The 24,629-nt window shown below is 40.3% G+C and overlaps 1 protein-coding gene across 4 annotated transcripts in view; it reads left to right on the plus strand.

The window, feature by feature from the left end:
• lama2 (laminin, alpha 2) overlaps positions 1-24,629 on the plus strand; it is a 303,798-nt gene that overhangs the window by 239,289 nt on the left and 39,880 nt on the right. For all 4 annotated transcript variants that reach the window (XM_089118335.1, XM_089118333.1, XM_089118331.1 and 1 more), the window contains 4 exons: positions 248-390; positions 1,139-1,237; positions 5,306-5,417; positions 15,237-15,399. In XM_089118335.1, the coding sequence (XP_088974461.1) occupies positions 248-390; positions 1,139-1,237; positions 5,306-5,417; positions 15,237-15,399 (517 nt within the window). The remainder of the gene's footprint in view (positions 1-247; positions 391-1,138; positions 1,238-5,305; positions 5,418-15,236; positions 15,400-24,629) is intronic.

Below are 24,629 nucleotides of genomic sequence, written 5' to 3' on the forward strand. Positions count from 1 at the left end.
CTTACCGTAGGTGATAAAATACTTTGTTACTGTCCACTTATGTTCCCATATTGATGCAGCACACATGGACCTTTGAACCTTGATCATGAATATGATTATCTGAGGGTTTTTTTTCATGTGACCTTGTACGGTGGCTTCTAATGGACACAGCATGCAGTGTGAACTCTGCCTGTGGGAGTCAATGTGCATGTGATACTGTTGGAGTCTGATGTGTTGTCATGTGTTGATCCTAGTCTCTGTGTTTCAGCGTGTGACGATGACTGCGCAGGGCTCTTGATTCGTGACATGGAGCGTTTGCTGCGTTTGATTGGCAGTGTCAATCTCACTCTGCCCCTCCCCCTGCCATATAAAGTGCTCTATCGGTTCGAGAACATGACGGAGGAGCTGAAGGTGAGCAAGTTGGGCTGCATAGGGGTCCTGAGCATTCAACAGTCATGATGATTTTTACTGTCAGTGCTGTGCACTAATGTATGGATGCATTATTGCATTGAAAAAGATGCTACCTATGTCTACCTCCAATTCATAAACTCATTTGCAAACATGAAATATGCTGACTAGGCCAGTGATAGAATGATATGAAATACAATTACAATATACTGACTTGTTGTCACTTGTTGTATTGTCGATTTACTAAATTTTCTCCAATTATCTTCATTTTAGGACTTTCCTCTGTTTGTAATCATGGATATAATCAATTGACATTCAGTCCTAATTTTATATATCTATTTTATTTACAAGATGCACATGGATACACACATCAGAAATGTCTGTAAAAGTATTCTGCTGGAACTTTGATTGTTTGTATGCTCTCTACACTGAAAAAAACAATAATAATAACCTAAAAATGATTTGATTAATTTGGAAGAAAAAAAAACATTGATCTCATCAAATAGACTGATCTAGTGCTAATTAGCATCTATATTTGAGTTGTTTACAAATGATAAAATGTTTTGCATTTATGGCTCTTCTGGAATTATTCATAAAAATGATTCATAATTCAGTGATGTCAAATGAAGCCTCATGGGCCAGAAACTTCATGGACGACACTCCTGTGTCATCCTGGTTTCTATGGTGACATGACTCCACCTGTCAGTTAATATGCTCATGATAATAATATTTCATCCTCCTGGCTTTGCAGCACATGCTTTCCCCACAAAGAGCGCCAGAGAGACTGCTTCAGCTGGCCGACAGTAACCTGGGCAGTCTGGTCACCGAAATGGACGAACTGCTCAGCCGGGTGAGTTACAAACAAACGTTTGGGCGTGGCTACTGTATCAGACTGAGAGATTGGGGCGTGGCTACTGTATCAGAAAGAGATTGGGGCGTAGCTACTGTATCACACTGAGAGTTTGGGGTGTGGCTACTGTATCAGACTGAGAGATTGGGGCGTGGCTACTGTATCAGACTGAGAGATTGGGGTGTGGCTACTGTATCACACTGAGAGTTTGGGGTGTGGCTACTGTATCAGACTGAGAGATTGGGGCGTGGCTACTGTATCAGACTGAGAGATTGGGGTGTGGCTACTGTATCAGACCGAGAGTTTGGGGTGTGGCTACTGTATCAGACTGAGAGATTGGGGCGTGGCTACTGTACCAGACGAGAGATTGGGGTGTGGCTACTGTAACAGACTGAGAGATTGGGGCGTGGCTACTGTATCAGAAAGAGATTGGGGCGTAGCTACTGTATCACACTGAGAGTTTGGGGTGTGGCTACTGTATCAGACTGAGAGATTGGGGCGTGGCTACTGTATCAGACTGAGAGATTGGGGTGTGGCTACTGTATCAGACCGAGAGTTTGGGGTGTGGCTACTGTATCAGACTGAGAGATTGGGGCGTGGCTACTGTACCAGACGAGAGATTGGGGTGTGGCTACTGTATCAGACCGAGAGTTTGGGGTGTGGCTACTGTATCAGACTGAGAGATTGGGGTGTGGCTACTGTACCAGACGAGAGATTGGGGTGTGGCTACTATAGCAGACTGAGAGATTGGGGTGTGGCTACTGTACCAGACGAGAGATTGGGGTGTGGCTACTATAGCAGACTGAGAGTTTGGGGTGTGGCTACTGTATCAGACTGAGAGTTTGGGGTGTGGCTACTGTATCAGACTGAGAGATTGGGGTGTGGCTACTGTACCAGACGAGAGATTGGGGTGTGGCTACTATAGCAGACTGAGAGTTTGGGGTGTGGCTACTGTATCAGACTGAGAGATTGGGGTGTGGCTACTGTATCAGACTGAGAGTTTGGGGTGTGGCTACTGTATCAGACTGAGAGTTTGGGGTGTGGCTACTATAGCAGACTGAGAGATTGGGGTGTGGCTACTGTACCAGACGAGAGATTGGGGTGTGGCTACTATAGCAGACTGAGAGTTTGGGGTGTGGCTACTGTATCAGACTGAGAGATTGGGGTGTGGCTACTATAGCAGACTGAGAGTTTGGGGTGTGGCTACTGTATCAGACTGAGAGATTGGGGTGTGGCTACTATAGCAGACTGAGAGATTGGGGTGTGGCTACTGTACCAGACGAGAGATTGGGGTGTGGCTACTATAGCAGACTGAGAGTTTGGGGTGTGGCTACTATAGCAGACTGAGAGATTGGGGTGTGGCTACTGTATCAGACTGAGAGATTGGGGTGTGGCTACTATAGCAGACTGAGAGTTTGGGGTGTGGCTACTGTATCAGACTGAGAGTTTGGGGTGTGGCTACTGTATCAGACTGAGAGATTGGGGTGTGGCTACTGTATCAGACTGAGAGTTTGGGGTGTGGCTACTATAGCAGACTGAGAGATTGGGGTGTGGCTACTGTACCAGACGAGAGATTGGGGTGTGGCTACTATAGCAGACTGAGAGTTTGGGGTGTGGCTACTGTATCAGACTGAGAGATTGGGGTGTGGCTACTATAGCAGACTGAGAGATTGGGGTGTGGCTACTGTACCAGACGAGAGATTGGGGTGTGGCTACTATAGCAGACTGAGAGTTTGGGGTGTGGCTACTGTATCAGACTGAGAGTTTGGGGTGTGGCTACTGTATCAGACTGAGAGATTGGGGCGTGGCTACTGCATCAGACTGAGAGATTGGGGTGTGGCTACTATAGCAGACTGAGAGATTGGGGTGTGGCTACTGTACCAGACGAGAGATTGGGGTGTGGCTACTATAGCAGACTGAGAGTTTGGGGTGTGGCTACTGTATCAGACTGAGAGATTGGGGTGTGGCTACTGTATCAGACTGAGAGATTGGGGTGTGGCTACTGTATCAGACTGAGAGTTTGGGGTGTGGCTACTGTATCAGACTGAGAGTTTGGGGTGTGGCTACTATAGCAGACTGAGAGATTGGGGTGTGGCTACTGTACCAGACGAGAGATTGGGGTGTGGCTACTATAGCAGACTGAGAGTTTGGGGTGTGGCTACTGTATCAGACTGAGAGATTGGGGTGTGGCTACTATAGCAGACTGAGAGATTGGGGTGTGGCTACTGTACCAGACGAGAGATTGGGGTGTGGCTACTATAGCAGACTGAGAGTTTGGGGTGTGGCTACTATAGCAGACTGAGAGATTGGGGTGTGGCTACTGTATCAGACTGAGAGATTGGGGTGTGGCTACTATAGCAGACTGAGAGTTTGGGGTGTGGCTACTATAGCAGACTGAGAGATTGGGGTGTGGCTACTATAGCAGACTGAGAGTTTGGGGTGTGGCTACTATAGCAGACTGAGAGATTGGGGTGTGGCTACTGTATCAGACTGAGAGATTGTGGTGTGGCTACTATAGCAGACTGAGAGTTTGGGGTGTGGCTACTATAGCAGACTGAGAGATTGGGGTGTGGCTACTATAGCAGACTGAGAGTTTGGGGTGTGGCTACTGTATCAGACTGAGAGATTGGGGTGTGGCTACTATAGCAGACTGAGAGTTTGGGGTGTGGCTACTATAGCAGACTGAGAGATTGGGGTGTGGCTACTATAGCAGACTGAGAGATTGGGGTGTGGCTACTATAGCAGACTGAGAGTTTGGGGTGTGGCTACTATAGCAGACTGAGAGATTGGGGTGTGACTACTATAGCAGACTGAGAGTTTGGGGTGTGGCTACTATAGCAGACTGAGAGATTGGGGTGTGGCTACTGTACCAGACGAGAGATTGGGGTGTGGCTACTATAGCAGACTGAGAGTTTGGGGTGTGGCTACTATAGCAGACTGAGAGTTTGGGGTGTGGCTACTGTATCAGACTGAGAGTTTGGGGTGTGGCTACTGTATCAGACTGAGAGATTGGGGCGTGGCTACTGTATCAGACTGAGAGATTGGGGCGTGGCCACTGTATCAGACTGAGAGATTGGGGTGTGACTACTGTAGCAGACTGAGAGATTGGGGTGTGGCTACTTTATCAGATGAGAGATTGGGGTGTGGCTACTGTATCAGACTGAGAGATTGGGGTGTGACTACTGTATCAGACCGAGAGATTGGGGTGTGGCTACTGTATCAGACTGAGAGATTGGGGTGTGACTACTGTATCAGACCGAGAGATTGGGGTGTGACTACTGTATCAGACTGAGAGATTGGGGCGTGGCTACTGTAGCAGACTGAGAGATTGGGGTGTGACTATCGTATTAGACTGAGAGGTTCGGGTGTGGCTACTGTATCAGACTGATTTTTAATTCCACAAATTACATTGTGACACATTCCTTTATATTTATAGAGGTAAACAACCGGGCATGTTTTTCTGCTGATATGCACCATAGGTTTCTGTGTAAATCTCCTGTGATTGGTTAAACTGTGCTTTACACGCCTCCTGAATCACTCCTGGAAGACTCTGACCTTGTTGTTTTGTTTCTGAACATGAAAGAAAGCCAGAACATTAACTTATTGAAGTCTGAAGTGTTTCATCAGTTCTGCTCATTTGTGCTGAAGGGAACCTTTCAGCGTCTTCTTTATAGAGGCGTCTGCGTCTTGATAAAGTTGATTTATTTCAGTTCTAAAGCAGCCTTTTTGTTAAAAACAGAAGTTCAAGAGCCAGTTAAATTGGGAGACCTTTGCGCTCTTCTTCTTCCTTTTGGGATTGTGTAACTTTTACCTTCCAAATACTCTTTGCCAAACTAGAAATGTTGTAGTTTAGCAGTATTTCTTTTAGTTTTTGTCCAAGTTGGCCCCAGAGATGTCAGATTTAATGTGTCTTGTTGTTTTTCTCCTCCGTGTGGTGTTACCGAGGTCGGTTGCTTGTGTGTTTGTTTCTCCTTCACACAGCTGCGGTAGATCATGTGAGGCTGATCTGAGGTTATGTCAAATTTCATTGAGCTTTCAGAGTTATTTCTTCTTTTTCTTTCCATGTAGGCAACTAAAGTGTCTGCTGATGGGGAGCAGACGGCAGCTGATGCTGAGAGGAGCCGCAAAGGAGCAGAGGACCTGGAGCTTTACGTTAGGAACACACTCCTGGCCGCCGAAGGTAACGACAAATGAGAAACTAGGGTTTAATGTTGCTGGTTGAGGTTTTGATGGGATCAGGGTGATGGTAGAGCATTACAGTAATCTAGTCTTGATGTCATGAACGAATAAACTATTCGTTCGGATTCTACGGTTTTACAGATACTGGACACGTGACTTTCAAATGAGAGATTGGTATCAAAGGTCACACCCAAGTTCCTAACCGACGATGAAGACTTAACAGAGCAGCCATCAAGTGTTAGACAGGTTATTATGTGAGGAAGTTTTTTTGTTGTTGTTGTTTTTCCAATAATTCAGAGTTTAGTAGTAGGAAATTGCTAGTCATACAATGTTTCATCAGCTATGCATTCCGTTAATTTTGTGAATTGGTCAGTTTCGTCAGGGCGTGAAGAAATATAGAGCTGAGTATCATCAGCATAACAGTGAAAGCTAATTCCATGTTTCCTAATGATATCTCCTAATGGCAGCATGTATAGAGTGAACAGTAATGGTCCTAGTACTGAGCCTTGTGGTACACCATACTGAACTTGTGATCGATAAGACATCTCTTCATTTACTGCTACAAACTGATCAGATAAGTATGATTTAACACCGTGCTAGTGCAGTTCCACTATGCCAACATAATTTTCGAGTCTATTTAAAAGATTGTTGTGGTTAATTGTATCAAATGCAGCACTAAGATCAAGTAACAGAGAGATACAACCACGATCGGATGATAAGAGCAGATCATTTGTGACTCTAATGAGAGCTGACTCGGTACTATGATGTGGTCTAAACCCTGATTGAAAATACTCGCAGGAAACACAGTTGTGAGGATACTGCTTTTTCCAGTATCTTTGACAGAAAAGGCATATTCAAGATTGGCCTGTAATTGACTAATTCTGTAGGATCAAGTTGCGTTTTTTTAACAAGCGGTTTAATCATAGCCAGCTTAAAGGTTTTTGGTACGTATCATAGAGAAAAAGGCGAATTAATGATATTAAGAAGAGAATCTATGACCCGTGGAAGCATCTATTTCGGTAACTTAGTCGGTATAGGGTCTAGCATATTGAGATGATTAAACAAGTTTAGAAAATTCTTCCTCTCCTTTAGCAATGAATGAAACAAAAAAACACCCCAAAGTCTAAGATGTGATACTGTAGTAGGCGGTTGCATAGTTATCTTCTTTTTTTTTCCCTGATATTATCAATCTTTTAAGTAAAGAAGTTCATAAAGTCATTACTGCTATGCTATTTAGAAACGTCTGGGGAAAAGAAGGAAAACATTTAAGTGAGCATCTTCAAATAAAGCACTATTAAAATGCCAGTAGGCAACTCTTATATTTAGCAGAATTAATAAAAACACATGCTACTACTGTACCATTGAGTGGTCAGAGAAACCAACAGGACAAATATCACAAGATGTAAAACATTGTTTGTGAAGATTAAAACAATAAAAAAAAGATCCAATCTTGCTTATGAAATGCAATTTTCCTTCACATGAGCTCTTTCATTACAATGAAAAATTCTCCACACATCACAGAGTTGACCAGTTTTATTTAATCATATTTAGTCATTTACTTCTTGAAGCCATATGAGGCTCAACTAAATCATTACTTGTACAATTAAAATCTCCACCCGGTGTTCTGTCGATTTTTGCTGCCTTGTCGAAAAATGCTACCGTAGCGCGAATTGATCACAGAATGCCGATTAAAGTCGTATGAAATACAATTCTAATACAATTCTAAGTTATGAGTAGCTACTGTATACTGTAGACTACTGTTTTTATTTTTAAAACGGTGTGAAAAGTAAAAATTATCATAAAATGTTCATCTTTGACTTGTCAAAGTACACCTTTTCTTATAGTAACTGAAACTTTCAGTTATTCCTTTTCAGCTGGCTGACCGTACAAATATTCATATGGTAGTAAGCATTTTTTAAAGGGAAATTATACATTATAACAGGAAAATGTACCTTTTGTAAAATAAATAAATAAATAAATAAATTAAAAAAACTGTGAGTCTGCACATGCGCATAAACGGTAAGTAGGAAATCTCGATGGGTAGCATGATTTGTCAGAACACCGGTACTAAAAAACCTCTGTATTACATCATATACTGTAAAGTTTCAAGAAACATTATTCTTTCCATTGATTTACAGGAGCATAGACATTTATGAATTCCACAGTAACATTTTCAATCTTTGCTATTATAAAAATTATTCTGCCTTGCATTACTTCTGTAACATCATACAATATTGGTTTTCTTATTCATAAGAGCAGTCTAATGAATCTTTCCTTCTCACTCTTTCATCCATTCGACTTCATTTTCCTTTGTACTGTGAGTTTCTTACAAAAACATAACATTATATATATATATATTTTTTTAGTTTCATTATTCCGACAACCATTATTCATTATGATGAGCGATGATAAAAAGCTCAACAAGCCAGGTTCATATCAGCCCGTTATTCTTGTGACATATCATTACTCAATGCCTGAGGACGCACTTTTTGTACAATCTTTTTCAGATGATGCACCTCAGGATTTGACAGACATCCTTCACCTTTTTGTTTCATTAAACTTTTTACTGAGTCAATAAATAGGAAAGATCAAGAAAATAGTCTCAACATTCCTCATTCCCTTTATCCGCTGAGGAAATGTTTCATTCTCTCCAAACTGAAACCTCTATAGTCTTGTCTCAGCTCTTCCTCAACTTGAACATCTGATAATTCTTGCTCACTTTTTTCAAAATTATCGTACAAATACGTTCATTATCGTACGTCTGGCAACCATAGACGTTGGAACGCCCCCCCTCCCCCGGCCGCCCCCTAAATTCACCTAAGCACGGGCGTCAGTTTGAAATTTGCTGGGCAAAGACTCAGAGACACATTCGGAAGTGCTGGGTACACATTTGTCAAACTGTGCAGCCTTTCTGCTCAATCCGTAAATAAATCCATTGATCCGCCAAAATTTGTATGAGTGTCTCAGTGGTTTAGTGGTAGATCTTTTGCCCAGAGTGCCAGAGGTTACGGGTTCTAATCCGCCCACGGTACAGTTTTTTTTCTCGCTCATCAAAACAGAATATCTCCATCTGTGGTTACAGTCAATATCAAGCATAGGACACGTTTATTTCTTGATTTTACCGGAATTAGTAGAGTCTCCGACGTAAAGGCGATTAAAGTGCGCGTCCGAGTGAAGACTGTGCGCCACAGAGAACACTGCATAGCCTACAACTGACAGCAGCGGCAACACGCGTTCCTCTTGATTTCAAAACAAAACATTTTAGCGCTAGATCTCTTATTTAAACGAACTAAATTAATGCTCTGCTAGTTAACAGGAGATGTTTTATTGTTGTTTAAAACGTTTTATTTTCCGATATGTGACTCTCGAGCACTGATGGATCAAGGAGCGGTCCATCAGTAGTTGAGTCACCATTAGGGTTGGGTATCGAGAATCGAGTATCGATTGGAACCGAGACTAACTTTTCGTTTTTCCCGGAATCGTTCAAAAGTTAAAATTTCGATTCCTAGTTTTGATATTCACAGTCCGCCGAGCGGAAGAAGAAACCGCTGAACAACACCAACGAAGAAGCGTCTACCGGAAGTGTTGGCATAACCACGCGAGTCGAACATGAGTAGCTTACGTCGGCGGTCCAAAGTGTGGCTTCACTTTTCTAAAAATAACGAAATCTCGGCAAAATGCAAAATTTGTGACAAAAGGAGTATTTGTGACAGAAGGAGTATTTCCTTCAGAAAGGCCGTTGGTTAGCAAGGTTAGCTAAACTTTTTTGACCCTGCCTCTTAAAAGAATCGGAATCAAAAATCGTTAGGAACCAGAATCGAAACAAGGAATCGGAATCGGAATCAGAATCGTTCAAATTCAAACGATACCCAACCCTAGTCACCATGTCGGAAAACATTTGGAATGGGTCAGACATAGCCCACAGTAATTCTGACTTATTATGTTTTTTAAAAGAATTTCGTTTTTATAAATTGTATTTCATTTTAATCAATGGTTTTAATCAACAAGTTGACTGATAAATTCTCAGAAAATGCATTTAATACCAATATATTGAAACGGTGCGTAATTCCGACAGACAGTCTCCGCATTCGCCATGGCAGTCCGTTTAAAAACTGGCTAACCCAATCCTCCCCGTTCTCACCACAATATTCCCAGTGCTTTGTGACCATAAAACCAGTGAGAGAAACAAACCTTTGAAAATGAAGAAAGGACTCCACAGTCACGCTCCGATTCGCACTCAGCAAACGCCCACGCGTACGTACAGTACTAGACGAGAGAGAGAGAGAGAGAGGCCCTGATACTCCGAGGTTGAGTGTGTTTGTATATCATCATACATGGTATTAAATGAGAAGCTGGTTTAGTTAATGAAGGTTCAGCTAACACTATGTGATGTCTTAATTAAAAGAGACTAAATTAATTAATTAACCAGAAAAAATAACCACTTAAACAGATACTCCAGCAATTGACTGTGTGTGTATTTGTAGTAGTGGGATCCTTCAAGTCAAGTCACATTTATGTTGAACTTTCTACAATACTCTGAAACAAAAAGAAAAGTTTTCTTACTCTGTATTTTTTGTCTTGATTTAATTACTTCAGTTATGTTTGAGTCTTGTTTACTGAAAAAATTAATCACAATTAAGTGAGTTTATGTTTAAAACAGAGAAATACATTTTTCTCACCCCGTTGTTGAGAGATATTTTTTTCCTAAACTCACTTGATTTGAATGATTTTCTTCAGAAAACAAAACTTGTTACAAAACTCGATTGAATCTTTTTCAACAGGACGAAAATGCTAATCGTATAAATTTGTATTTATTAATTAATTTATTTTGCAGTGCTCACAGTAATAAACAGTTAGCAACTCCACAGAAGACAATAGCTAAATTTACTTCAGTGATTAGTTCAGAATTGAATCAATGTTGATTTAATTCAGTTCAATAACAGTGTCAACGTTCATCCATTATGAAACAAGTTCACCTGTTATCATTCCAGAATGAGTCTCGATTTTTAAAATCGTGTTTTTAAAATGCTGTTTCAGGTGCAAAGATGTTAATCTTTTAAAAGCGTCTCTTGAGACCTTCAGACTAAAGCTATACTACAGCGTTTCTGCTCTGCCAGTAAATGTTGTATAAGCATCTATAATAGCCAGTGTTGGGAGTAACGCATTACAAAAGTAATACATTACAGTAACATATTACTTTTTGCTGTAACGCAGTAGTGTAAGGCATTACTAATCAATTTTCAGTAATATTTTACTCGTTAGATGTTCAGTGAGTCTTGTATTACAGTGTATTGTCTGCTTTTAAAGGCAACAGACTATGTGAAAGTTTTAAAGCAGTCTTTTAGTGCCGGTTCAGAGCGGTCGCGTCTGTAACATTGTTTTTTCCTCATAAATGCGAACACGAAAACTAAAATAAAATGAATATTTTAAGTTCTTTGGAGACTGGAGAGCCAACCCTTCCTCATCCGATTTGCGCAGTGTAATTAACAGAATTACAAAAAATCGATTTTGCCTCCTATTTTTTGTCACGCATGAATGTGTGTCTTTTCCCTAATATTAAAAATAAAACATAGACTGATATTTGTCTAATGTCTGGAGTCCTTTAAGGAAGTAGCCTATATACGTTTCAATACATGAATTTTCTGAGAATTTTTATTTCAAGTTTTGACTGCAAATGTCATGTCCATAATGCTGGACTTCCCCAATTTAAATAATTTATCCTCAACTAGTTTTGTGGTGTAGGTCTACGTATTTTATAATGTTAACTTCAAATAATACTAATAGCATAATTTAAAGATAAGGCAGCATTGGATCTGGACGGTAAGGAGAATAACGCTGGAGTTGGAAGAGGTGTGTCGTTCGTGGATCTGAGTCGTGTGGCGAATCGCGATTTCGGTTTCATTTTGCATATCGTTACAGCCCAAAAGTTAAGTTCTACTTAGTTATTTTGGTGAAAGTAACTCAAAAGTAATACATGAGTAATGTAACGCATTACAATTCTGGGACAGTAATATTGTAAGGTAATGAATTACTTTTAAATAACAGTAACAAGTAATACCTAATGTATTACAGTTTGGAAGTAACTTGCACAACACTGATAATAGCGAAGTATCAGAGACGTCTCCGGCCGCTTGTGTTTCTGAGGGCTTCTTCGTGTTTGTTTGCTCAGCACGGGGATATTTTGTATAGTTTATATTTCTATATTTTTCAGTTTTCTGGACAGATCACATCACGATGCATCAGTGAATCGATTATTTAATAATGCAAATGTAGTTTTCTCAACAGATGGTGTTGTCTCTGGACATCTAAGCATCAGACGCTCATACACTCTCAGTCCACCCAATACATGCAGATTAAAGCCATAAATACTAAAAAAGTGGTTAATCTATTTCCTCGGATACGTGTTTGGCTCTTAAAGTCGGCAGATTGCACTTTGGTCCTCTGGTTTTTGATAACTGGCCAAAAAGCTGCTTGCAGAAGTGGAGGAGAGCAGACATGGAAGAGCTTCATTATCCATTCTGTGCATGAGCTCCTGCTCCAGTAAACCGCCTCGTCTCTCATCTTCTCTCGCACGCTAAACGAGGAGGAATCAAATGATTCTGTCCACCCCAAAGACCCGAGCTGCGTTTGAAACTCACTGTGCAATTATCTCCAGCTCGGCTCGCTCGGCAGGTACACTGCGCTCTTTGTAGTCTTTCCACTGTTTACGTTTGAACTCTCGAGGAATTTCCCAAACGCGTGTAATTATAACTCATTTTCATCTCAATTTAATGATTTTTATTTAAATTAGAATATGCAGAGGAGCTTGCTCGCTCTCCCCCCCCCCTCCCGTTTGATTGAGGTTTTTATTTCTGAATCTAATTTGATTTGATTAGAGAACATTAACTGTGCTCAGTTTCATTTGAACTTCCTTAAGTCGACCTGCTGTGAAAAGCAAGTGGAAAGAAACGTGTGGTAAAGTTGTTTGCTATGTATATTAGGGCTGTCAATCGATTCAAATTTGTAGTCTAGTTTATCGCAAATTAATTGTGACATCAAATTTGGCCTAAAAGATGATTTAAAGTCGTTATTGTGAGAAATACATTACAAAAAGTAGGTCGATGGCGACTAAATAAAATTATTTTTGGGTGATTTAGCTCTACCTTTAATGAGTTTTTTTTAGGGCTGTGCAAAAATTAATTGCGATTAATCGCATCCAAAATAAAAGTCTGTGTTTACATAATATATTTGTGTGCGCTGTATATAATTATTTTGTATATATAAATACACACACATGCATGTATATATTTAAGAATTATTTGCGCTTAAATTCTGTATTTGTATATAAATACATGATCTATATTATATAAATATAAATATTTTATATATGAATAACACATTTTCTTAAATATATACATGCATGTGTGTGTATTTATATATACAAAATAATTATATACAGCACACACAAATATATTATGTAAACACAGACTTTTATTTTGGATGCGATTAATCGCAATTAATTTTTGCACAGCCCTAGTTTTTTTTTTTGTTTTTTTTTTGTTAAAATGAAAGTAAGAAAAAATATATAATTAAATGATACTCTAAATAAGACAGACGTTTCCAATCGAGTAAGTCATTGAGTCATTCATTCATTTGATTATTTTAAATGGCCGATTCATGGAATGAAGTAAAGGCTCTCTCTATCCGTGGGCCATTGAATCATTGGTTCATCCGATTCGTTCACTCGAAACCAATTCTGCTCTGGCTGTTAATATTTCTGTGTGCAAAATTGAGCAAAAACAGACAATATTGTGTCTAAAATCGAAGATAATACTAACTTCTTATTTATTGAACTGTGGTATTAAATCTATCTCAAATTTGCACTCGTGCTGTTCGGCACTCGTGTGTATTGCCTGTTTAATTATATCGTGAAATAAATATGAGACAAAATTACAGTGCAGAATGGCTCTTTCAGCATTATCCTGAGTATATAAAATACATTTCATGTGTAATTGAGCAGAAGAGGTTGACTTACCATTAGACAAAGGCAGGCAACCACCTTTGGGGCCCAAAGGCCCCCTAAAACGCTTCTTATATATACGAGATGCTCGTTCAGCAAGCGATTGCTGATGTGTTCGTTATAACGTCTGCTTCTTGTGTATCCTGTTTGTAGCTAATACAAATATCTTACATCTGAAGCAATATTGCGCTCTTTACTCGTGTGCTATTGTTTATTGCGTATCATATTTTTATTGTTTTGCGCATGCGCAGTTAAAGGATTAGTTCACTTTTGAAAAAACTTTTGCTGATAATTTACTCACCCCCATGTCATCCAAGATGTCCATGTCTTTCTTTCCTCAGTCGAAAAGAAATTTAGGTTTTTGATGAAAACATTCCAGGATTTTTCTCCTTATAATGGACTTCAATGGGAACCGGATGGTTCAAGGTCCAAAAGACAGTTAATAACAGTTTCAGATGCAGCTTCAAATGTCTTTAAACGACACCAGACGATGAATAAGGGTCTTATCATGCGAAACGATCGGTTATTTCAAAGCTTATTCCAAAAATGTAACTTTTCTAAGGACAAATGCTAGCCTTGTAATATATTGTGAGGCGCGTTTGCAACGTCACGTAATACGTAATTACGTTCAAAAGGTCACGGGCAACGTAGCCGGAAGTACAGAATCAAAATCGTCCGACATCGTTGTTTTTGTAAATCGTCCGACATCGTTGTTTTTGTTGCGTTTGAGTTAGTTTGCACGTTCAACCTATGCGTTCAACTTGTAAACACTGACTTTGTACTTTCGGCTACGTCGCCCGTGACCTTTTGAACGTAATTACGTATTACGTGACGTTACAAACGCGCCTCACAGAATGGAGAAAGGCTGGCATTTGTCCTCAGAAAAGTTAAATTTTTGGAATAAGCTTTGAAATAACCGATCGTTTCGCATGATAAGACCCTTATTCATCGTCTGGTGTCGTTTAAAGACATTTGAAGCTGCATCTGAAACTGTTATTAACTGTCTTTTGGACCTTGAACCATCCGGTTCCCATTGAAGTCCATTATATGGAGAAAAATCCTGGACTGTTTTCATCACAAACCTTAATTTCTTTTCGACTGAGGAAAGAAAGACATGGACATCTTGGATGACATGGGGGTGAGTAAATTATCAGCAAAAGTTTTTTCAAAAGTGAACTAATCATTTAATTTACACACAGAATCTCGATTCTGACAGCCCATTGACACCCCATGTACTTTATTTTTGGTTGAAATAATATTTTAAGTGTGTCATTTTTCATTTTCATTTAAATCTGTTGTTAAAATAACTCAAAATAAATGTATTTTGAAATGTAGATTTACAGCCTAGCGTTATTGTGTTGTGAACATAACCCCAATGCACCAGCTAGTGTCCTACCTCCGCTAATACTGCTAGCGACCGCACTGAACTGAACATCCTGACCTCTAGGATGATCCAGGTAAATGTGTGCAAATGTATAAGGCCTCATTCCTATATTTCACCTGGGGCCCGGCTCTCGGGAGCACGTGGAAACGTCACATCCAATTGATTTTCCCAGGGAAACCGGCCCGAGTCCTTCACTTAAATATCAGTCTACAGGCTTTCATAGACAACCTAGGAAGTCAGGGAAGGTCTCGTGTTTTAAGTGTTGAGACAAGATTAAAGCATGAAAGCACTTATTTATTTATTTATTTTACATTTTAACATGTTCAAATTTATTCCATTTGAAGTGACAAAGGATTTATGGTTTTAGGTTGAGTTAACTATAATAACCCTGATGTTATGTCCCTGCTGCTCATGTGTGTGTGTGTGTGTTTGTCCAGCTTTACGGGACAAAGCACGTGAGCTGAACGCGACTCTGGGCGTGAGGGACGGGGCTCCAGAGAAGAGTGTGAACGAGATGAATGATGAAATTCAAGCCATGCTCGCAGAACTACGCAAACGACAGCTCTCCGGAAAGAAAAACATTGCTGATGAAGAACTGGGGTAAAACACACACACACACACACACACACACACACACAATAAGCTTCCCTGCCACCAACACCTTCCTTTGGAACATTGCTGCAGATTTATTTTACTTCCTATATATATATATATATATATATATATATATATGAAGAGTTCAGATGCAAAAGCCTCTAAATGCCATTTGAAATGTTCTTCTTTAATGATGATTTTTGTCAAGCTTGTATATTTAAGTTCAGTGATTTCACTTAAATAACAATTAATAGGTAATTATCATTGCCATTTAAGTGAAATCACTGAACTTAAATATACAAGCTTGATAAAAATGATCATTCTAGAAGAAAATTTCAAATGGCACTTAGAGGCTTTTGTACGGAAGCCCTGAACCGCAACCTAAAAAAAAAAAAAAGTCAGTAAAAAAAAAAAAAAATCTGTAAAAAAAAAAAAAAATCTAGCATTTCGAGATTAAAGTCGAAATGTTTCGAGATTAAAGTCGAAATGTTTCGAGATTAAAGTCGAAATGTTTCGAGATTAAAGTCGAAATGTTTCGAGATTAAAGTCGGAATGTTTCGAGATTAAAGTCGAAATGTTTCGCGATTAAAGTCGAAATGTTTCGAGATTAAAGTCGAAATGTTTCGAGATTAAAGTCGGAATGTTTCGAGATTAAAGTCGAAATGTTTCGAAATTAAAGTCGAAATGTTTCGAGATTAAAGTCGGAATGTTTCGAGATTAAAGTCGGAATGTTTCGAGATTAAAGTCGAAATGTTTCGAGATTAAAGTCGGAATGTTTCGAGATTGAAGTCGAAATGTTTCGAGATTAAAGTCGGAATGTTTCGAGATTAAAGTCGGAATGTTTCGAGATTAAAGTCGAAATGTTTCGAGATTAAAGTCGGAATGTTTCGAGATTAAAGTCGAAATGTTTCGAGATTAAAGTCGAAATGTTTCGAGATTAAAGTCGAAATGTTTCGAGATTAAAGTCGGAATGTTTCGAGATTAAAGTCGGAATGTTTCGAGATTAAAGTCGAAATGTTTCGAGATTAAAGTCGAAATGTTTCGAGATTAAAGTCGGAATGTTTCGAGATTAAAGTCGGAATGTTTCGAGATTAAAGTCGAAATGTTTCGATATTAAAGTCGAAATGTTTCGAGATTAAAGTCGAAATGTTTCGAGATTAAAGTCGGAATGTTTCGAGATTAAAGTCGAAATGTTTCGAGATTAAAGTCGGAATGTTTCGAGATTAAAGTCGAAATGTTTCGAGATTAAAGTCGAAATGTTTCGAGATTAAAGTCGGAATGTTTCGAGATTAAAGTCGGAATGTTTCGAGATTAAAGTCGGAATGTTTCGAGATTAAAGTCGAAATGTTTCGAGATTAAAGTCGGAATGTTTCGAGATTAAAGTCGGAATGTTTCGAGATTAAAGTCGAAATGTTTCGAGATTAAAGTCGAAATGTTTCGAGATTAAAGTCGGAATGTTTCGAGATTAAAGTCGAAATGTTTCGAGATTAAAGTCGAAACATTGTGCATTCATAACAGTGCGCGTCCACTGGCTCAGAGCGCGCGCGTGTGTGTGTGAAGTCGAACTGCCATGGATAAACACAAAATAGTAGCTTTTTACTTTTATCTGAATTACTTATCTTACTTTATCGTTATAAAATATAATGCGCCGGAATAGACTTTAGCCTATAGGAAAACCAACACGGAAAACACTTTTCAGACTGGATGGAGAAATCCAGCTTTATGAATGAATGAATGAATGAATAGGGCATTTATATAGCGCTTTCATATGCCTACACTCAAAGTGCTTTACAATCATATCAGAGAATCTCTCCTCAACCATAAGTGGTTATTAAATCTTAGGAAATCACAGGATCCGGCCAAATGATTGGATACAGAATGATGCACTTAAAATGTATCCAGAGCGTATTTACGTTGAAGAGGGAGACCGAACAGTTACTGTTGTGTTCTCGACCCAGATAGTGTTTACTAGACGAGCACGAAAACACCTCAGAAACACTGCCACTAGCACGTGTGACGTGTGTAGAATTTTGTTGAAAGCCCAGATAAAAGTAAAAAGCTACTATTTTGTGTTTGTCCATGGCAGTTCGACTTCACACACACACACACACACGCGCGCGCGCTCTGAGCCAGTGGACGCGCACTGTTATGAATGCACAATGTTCCGACTTTAATCTCGAAACATTTCGACTTTAATCTCGAAACATTTCGACTTTAATCTCGAAACATTTCGACTTTAATCTCGAAACATTTCGACTTTAATCTCGAAATGCTAGTTTTTTTTTTGTTTTTTTTTACAAATGTATTTTTTTTTTACAGATTTTTTTTTTTTTTTTTTTTTACAGATTTTTTTTTTTTTTTATGTTGCGGTTCAGGGCTTCCGTACTTTTGCATCTGAACTCTTCATATATATATATATAATAACATCCCTTAGAATTGTATTGGCATATTACTGAATATGGTGACGTTAATGTATTTGGTCTAGCTCTGATAGTGACGAGTAGATTACAGCAAACACTGAACCAGACTATTTAAATGCTGAGCAAGCTATCTCATTGGCTACAGGATCAGCAGAGGCCAATCAGCTTGTGCCATGCAGAACTGCAGATTGCATGTAAAGTACCATCAGCCTCTACCTCTTAACTATAGACCTCTTCAATGTTTCTCTGTTGGGTGCGCGCGCAGCATGGGGTCAGAAAAATGGCGCGGCTAATAGACCGGCATGATATTGTGTCAAGTTATGCACTGTCTTTACCACCACAGGAACGGGAACATTACCATAACAAACTTGTTTTAGTAAATGGCGATTGTCTCCCTGATCCCGAGCTCATAACAGAATGGGGGGACAAGCCGAGTGTTTACACACGCGAAAAACTCAAAGCCTACAAATCGCTAGACGCTTATAATTACGTAGTTTGTGGGCATGTTCAGACGGTTTTATATAGCGATATAAGCGATGACTTTTGTGCGGAGGTTTTACCGAGCCAGCGCCAGGGGAAAAAGACCTCTATGTACAAAGCCTGGGTCGTGATCAACAAGTGGGAAGGCTACATCCATACTGCAAATTGCACCTGCATGGCAGGGTAACGTTAATTATTTATCATATTGGAGACGGATGCACTGTAGACTGATTGACTTGATGGTTATATTTCCCTAGAAAACTGTCACGACTAGGCTACTAATCACTTACCCAGCATCCGTCACCTTTCCTCCAGGGTCATTATTGCTAAACTAAACGTGTGTCTGTCATTTCACCAATTATCGCTGAGATGTGTGGAAATCGCGTCAGTGCGTGATGTAAAAAAAAAAAAGAAAACATAAAAAAACTCATTAAGACACAACACACGGTTGGAACAAGCATGCACAGTGTACATAGCCGATGTAAAAAATACATAAAACAAAAATCATAGTAGGCATGTTAGTATTTATCGTTACACTCTAAAAAATGCTGGGTTGTTTTAACCCAATTTTGGGTCAAATATGGACAAACCCGAAATGTTGGGTTAAAAATGTAATGTAAAAATTTAACCCAACGGCTGGGTTAGTCCATATTTGACCCAAAGTTGGGTTAAAACAACCCAGCATTTTTTAGAGTGTAGTATTTGTCGCAAGTTAGTATTTATCGACGCAACAAGTAGGCATGTTGACGAGAAATTCTCCAGTAGCTGGTTTATACTATGGTTACAGCACGATGGAATGAACTTTTCTGACCCCGACATGCGCATTTTTTTCTGTGACGTCAACCGTAAAGGGGTCTATATGTATACAGGGCCTAAAACTAACTTTAGGCCAATTGCTGGTGAGTTAAGAAATTTTGCCAGCCATGAAACATAAATGAATCCTTATTAAAGTTGCAAAAGTTATTCAGTCAAGAGCCGTGAGTGATTTTTTTCTTTGTCCTTTGTTGTTGAACATCAATGAAGTAGACGGCAGCAGGAATATTAGGCTGCTGTCACTTTAAGAGCTAATGCTTGGATCCAGTATACTGTTACACGTCCTTTTTATTTCTCAACAGTTTATGTTTAGTTAAGACCAAACTGACTGTGTTTACTGCGATACTCACTTTAATATACATTTATACTGTATATAATCATGTCTATCAGCAGCAGCATGTCTCACAGGCTCACGGTAATGTCTCTGAGTGTACTTGTGCAGCAGATTTGTTTCACCGAGACCAAATACATTAACATTGTCATATCCATCGCCATCCCAATGAGCTCACTTTCACGTCTTCTTGTAAAGGATTAAAGCGATAGTTGACTTTGAAATTATTTTTTGGTATGTTTTATCTTCCCTCAAGGGCATCCAAGATGTGGGTGTCTTTGTTTCCACAGTTTTTGCAATTTTGACATTTTTAGGTCAAACCGTTCTTGTCTGTCAGTCATATAATGGAGGTCTATGGTCACCACCTCAAAGAGCATGCACAGAGAGGTCCAAATTAAACATGATTTAATGACTCGTACATGTAAGTACACATTGATGGCCTAAGACACGAAACGAGCGGTTTGTGTGAGAAAACGAACATTATTTATATCGTTTTACCTCTTGTAACCACAGCCACGTCCAAGTGATCTGAGGGCGTGGACGCTTCAGTCTGGAAGTGATCTACGTCACTCATTGTTTACACAGAGATTTTGGAAACGTTACCTAAACATATTTAGATATACAGGAAATCGCAATGGAAGACGATTTCGGTATATCAATAGACAACGTTGAATTTTTTTGCAACCGCACGAGAGATCACTTCCGGCACTTTCCAGCGCTTGCCCAGACCGAAGCGCCCGCGTCCTCAGATCACTTGAACGTGGCTGTGGTTACAAGAGGTAAAAACGATATAAATACTGTTCGTTTTCTCACACAAACCGCTCGTTTCGTGTCTTAGGCCATCAATGTGTACTTACATGTACGAGTCATTAAATCATGTTTAATTTGGACTTCTCTGTGCATGCTCTTTGAGGTGGTGACCATAGACCTCCATTATATGACTGACAGACAAGAACGGTTTGACCTAAAAATATCAAAATTGAAAATACTGTGGAAACAAAGACACCTACATCTCGCATGCCCTTGAGGTAGGCTATTTTTTTGCTATAAAGGAAAAATCACACAGTATCGAGGTTGTGAATATTAAGCATTGTGATTGGTTGTGCACATATTCATGTTCAAATACCACAACAAACCTCTTACATAAAGAGCAAATTCTGCCAAACAGCTGCGGATGAGGGTCGGATTATTGTGTCGGTGGCATTATGTTTCTCAGTCGTATTTTGTGGTTCATTGGATCACAGCTCAAATGAAGAAAGTTTCTCTTTCTTATGTAAAATCTTAATGAACTAATTAAAAATTGCCTGCGGTTGGGCAGGGGAGGAATATTATTCCAGCCTAATCAAATTACTTCTATAATGGATTCCTCTGCGTGTACGGCTGTGAGAGAACAGAGAGAGACACCTAGAGGAGGACAGTGGGATTAAACCTGTCGAGGAGCTTCAGCTTGTCTGGGTCGTGGCGCTCCTGCAGGGACACAGGTTGTTTAACGTCTCCTCAGAGATCTTGACAGAATGTGTCCCAAAAATGCAATATTCAGCTCTGATTGGGACATCTTCATCCAGGATCAAAACAAAAACAAAAATGTCATCTTTTATTCACCCACATATCATTCCAAAACTGAATTACTTGCTTTTTTCCAGTGGAACAAGGTCAATTATTTATTTGACCAAAAATACAGGGCAAAACAATAATATTGTGAAATAGCTTTACAATTTAACCCTCTGGGGTTGTTCATTTCAGAGTCACACATGGGGTGTTCGGGTCCAAATGGACCCAAAGGGCGGGATTCATATTTAAAAAAAAAAAAATATCATGATTTCGTTTTTTTTATAATATTTTTTCTTTTCTTTTTTGGTGTTTTGAGAAAATTTCAAAAATAAAAAAATGTATAATTAGTATTAATGCAATAATTATGACAAAATTTCTCCCCATTGAACATAATAGAAAAAATATTGAATATTGTATTTCATTTTAGAGTCAAGCCTAGGCCTCATAAAAGCAATTTTTGAAATGAGATGGATGGACAAACTGAGCATTTTAAAAATGCAAAACACATCTGAATTTTTTGGTGTGTTTGTGTATAAAAGTGTGTTTGTGTGTGCGTCTGTTTTGCACTCTTGATGTTTTATAGATTCACCCCTTCACTGTTGTGTGCTTTTTTTCAAGATCACGACTGATTTGTAGATTGTACGCACAAAAAAACGCACTATTTTCACATTTTTGCCAATTTCCCATTCATTTACCATGCGGGTCCATTTGGACCCGAACACCCCAAGTGTGACTATTTTTTTTTTACAACCACTTAGACTATTCACATCCTGTCCCCAATTATTTTGGGTGTTCAAATACCAAATACCAACAAAGTCACCAAATTTCGGACCATTCCGAGGAAGCTGTGATTTAAAAAAAAAAAATTATTTTAATTTTTCGTGTCCATTTGGGCCGAACAACCCCAGACGGTTAAAACAACTGTTTTCTACGTACAGTATGTGAATGTATATTGTAGAGTGCTGAATTTTCTGGATCATTACTCCAGACTTCTCTTGCTGAAAACAGCTTCATATTTGTGTGGAAAGCGTGATACATTTTTCAGGGTTCTTCAAGGAAAGTTCAAGAAAACATTATAAATGTCTTTACCAGTGTTGTAGTACTCGAGACTCGGACTCGACTCGGTCTCGAGACCATATTTTAATGGTCTTGGTCTTGTCATGGATTCGTGTCCATTTGGACTCGGAATTGACTCGTACTCGAACATTTTTTTTTTAGGACTCGGAATTATTCCCTAGTCCACTCGAGTTCAATTCAAAATATTTTTCATGATTATTAATGTATGTTAATAAAATATTTCTTTAAATTGATTGACACGCCCAGTGATTGGTGATTTTCTAGTGCGCAACTGCGCATGACAAATTGTAATAAAATTACTTTTAACACGACCTACTATGTGGCCTTTTTACCCTAAACTGATCATATTTTTTAAACTCTAAGTAAATTCAGTAAAAAAAAAAAAAAGGATTTCTCTAAGTAAATAAAAGTAAATTAGGTAATCAACCCTCACTGGTCTCGGTCTCGACTCGGACTCGACCGTCTCTGGTCTCGGACTTGACTCAGACTCGACCGTCTCTGGTCTCGGTCTCGACTCGGACTCGACTCTCTATGGACTCGGTCTCGACTCGGACTCGACCGTCTCTGGTCTCGGACTCGACTCGGACTCGACTCTCTATGGTCTCGGTCTTGACTCGGACTCGACTCTCTATGGTCTCGGTCTCGACTCGGACTCGACTCTCTATGGTCTCGGTCTCGACTCGGACTCGACTCTCTATGGTCTCGGTCTTGACTCGGACTCGACCGTCTCTGGTCTCGGACTCGACTCGGACTCGACTCTCTATGGTCTCGGTCTCGACTCGGACTCGACCGTCTATGGTCTCGGTCTTGACTCGGACTCGACTCTCTCTGGTCTCGGTCTCGACTCGGACTCGACTCTCTATGGTCTCGGTCTCGACTCGGACTCGACTCTCTATGGTCTCGGTCTTGACTCGGACTCGACCGTCTCTGGTCTCGGACTCGACTCGGACTCGACTCTCTCTGGTCTCGGTCTCGACTCGGACTCGACCGTCTCTGGTCTCGGACTCGACTCGGACTCGACTCTCTCTGGTCTCGGACTCGACCGTCTCTGGTCTCGGACTCGACTCTCTATGGACTCGGTCTTGACTCGGACTCGACTCTCTATGGCAGGGGTCACCAAACTTTTTTATCTGGGGGCCACATTATCGTTCCTGACTGTGATGGGGGGCCGGGGCTATATAAAATAGAATTGTGTGACCAAGCACAAACTGACCACCAGCAGGCCTCATAGTAGAGATTACTAGCCTGGCACAGCCATATTTGTTTATCATTAATAGTTGTTTGCAAAAGTAGTAATCGAGTCTTCACACTTTGTTTTAATTTGAAATACCACAGATTTTCCATTTATTTATTTTCGAATACAAATTACATCAAACCCGTCAAGGTAAGAAACATCTGCCTAGTTGAGGTGAGTGGCACTGGTAAGGATGAATGAAAAATTATAAATTATAGGTAGGCCTGTTACTATTTATAATAATTGTGTACAGCACTTAATAAAGGTCAAATAAATAGGCCTATAAAATAAATAAATAAACATTGAAATTATAACAACAACATGAGTAATAGAACTAGTCAGCTCTTATGCCTATCCAGGTGAGCATGCTCAGTAAACAACAAAATACCAAATGCAGACATGTTATTATTTTCCAAAAAGCAATTTAAAAAAATAGGCCATGACGACTTTTGGGGATTGCCGGTTCAAGTAGTGGGGGGCAGAGGGGTTGGGGGGCCAGTCAAAGGGGTGTGGCGGGCCTGATTCGGCCCGCGGGCCTTAGTTTGGTGACCCATGCTCTATGGTCTCGGTCTTGACTCGGACTCGACCGTCTCTGGTCTCGGACTCGACTCGGACTCGACTCTCTATGGTCTCGGTCTCGACTCGGACTCGACCGTCTATGGTCTCGGTCTTGACTCGGACTCGACTCTCTCTGGTCTCGGACTCGACTCGGACTCGACTCTCTCTGGTCTCGGTCTCGACTCGGACTCGACCGTCTCTGGTCTCGGTCTTGACTCGGACTCGACCGTCTCTGGTCTCGGACTCGACTCTCTATGGACTCGGTCTCGACTCGGACTCGACCGTCTCTGGTCTCGGACTCGACTCTCTATGGACTCGGTCTTGACTCGGACTCGACTCTCTATGGTCTCGGTCTTGACTCGGACTCGACCGTCTCTGGTCTCGGACTCGACTCGGACTCGACTCTCTATGGTCTCGGTCTCGACTCGGACTCGACCGTCTATGGTCTCGGACTCGACTCGGACTCGACTCTCTATGGTCTCGGTCTTGACTCGGACTCGACTCTCTCTGGTCTCGGACTCGACTCGGACTCGACTCTCTCTGGTCTCGGTCTCGACTCGGACTCGACCGTCTCTGGTCTCGGACTCGACTCGGACTCGACTCTCTATGGTCTCGGTCTCGACTCGGACTCGACCGTCTATGGTCTCGGTCTTGACTCGGACTCGACCGTCTCTGGTCTCGGACTCGACTCTCTATGGTCTCGGTTCTTGACTCAGACTCGACTCTCTCTGGTCTCGGACTCGACTTGGACTCGACTCTCTATGGACTCGGT

The sequence above is a fragment of the Pimephales promelas genome, chromosome 13, assembly GCF_988280905.1.
Source record: "Pimephales promelas chromosome 13, fPimPro1.hap1.1, whole genome shotgun sequence".
Taxonomy (NCBI): Eukaryota; Metazoa; Chordata; class Actinopteri; order Cypriniformes; family Leuciscidae; genus Pimephales; species Pimephales promelas.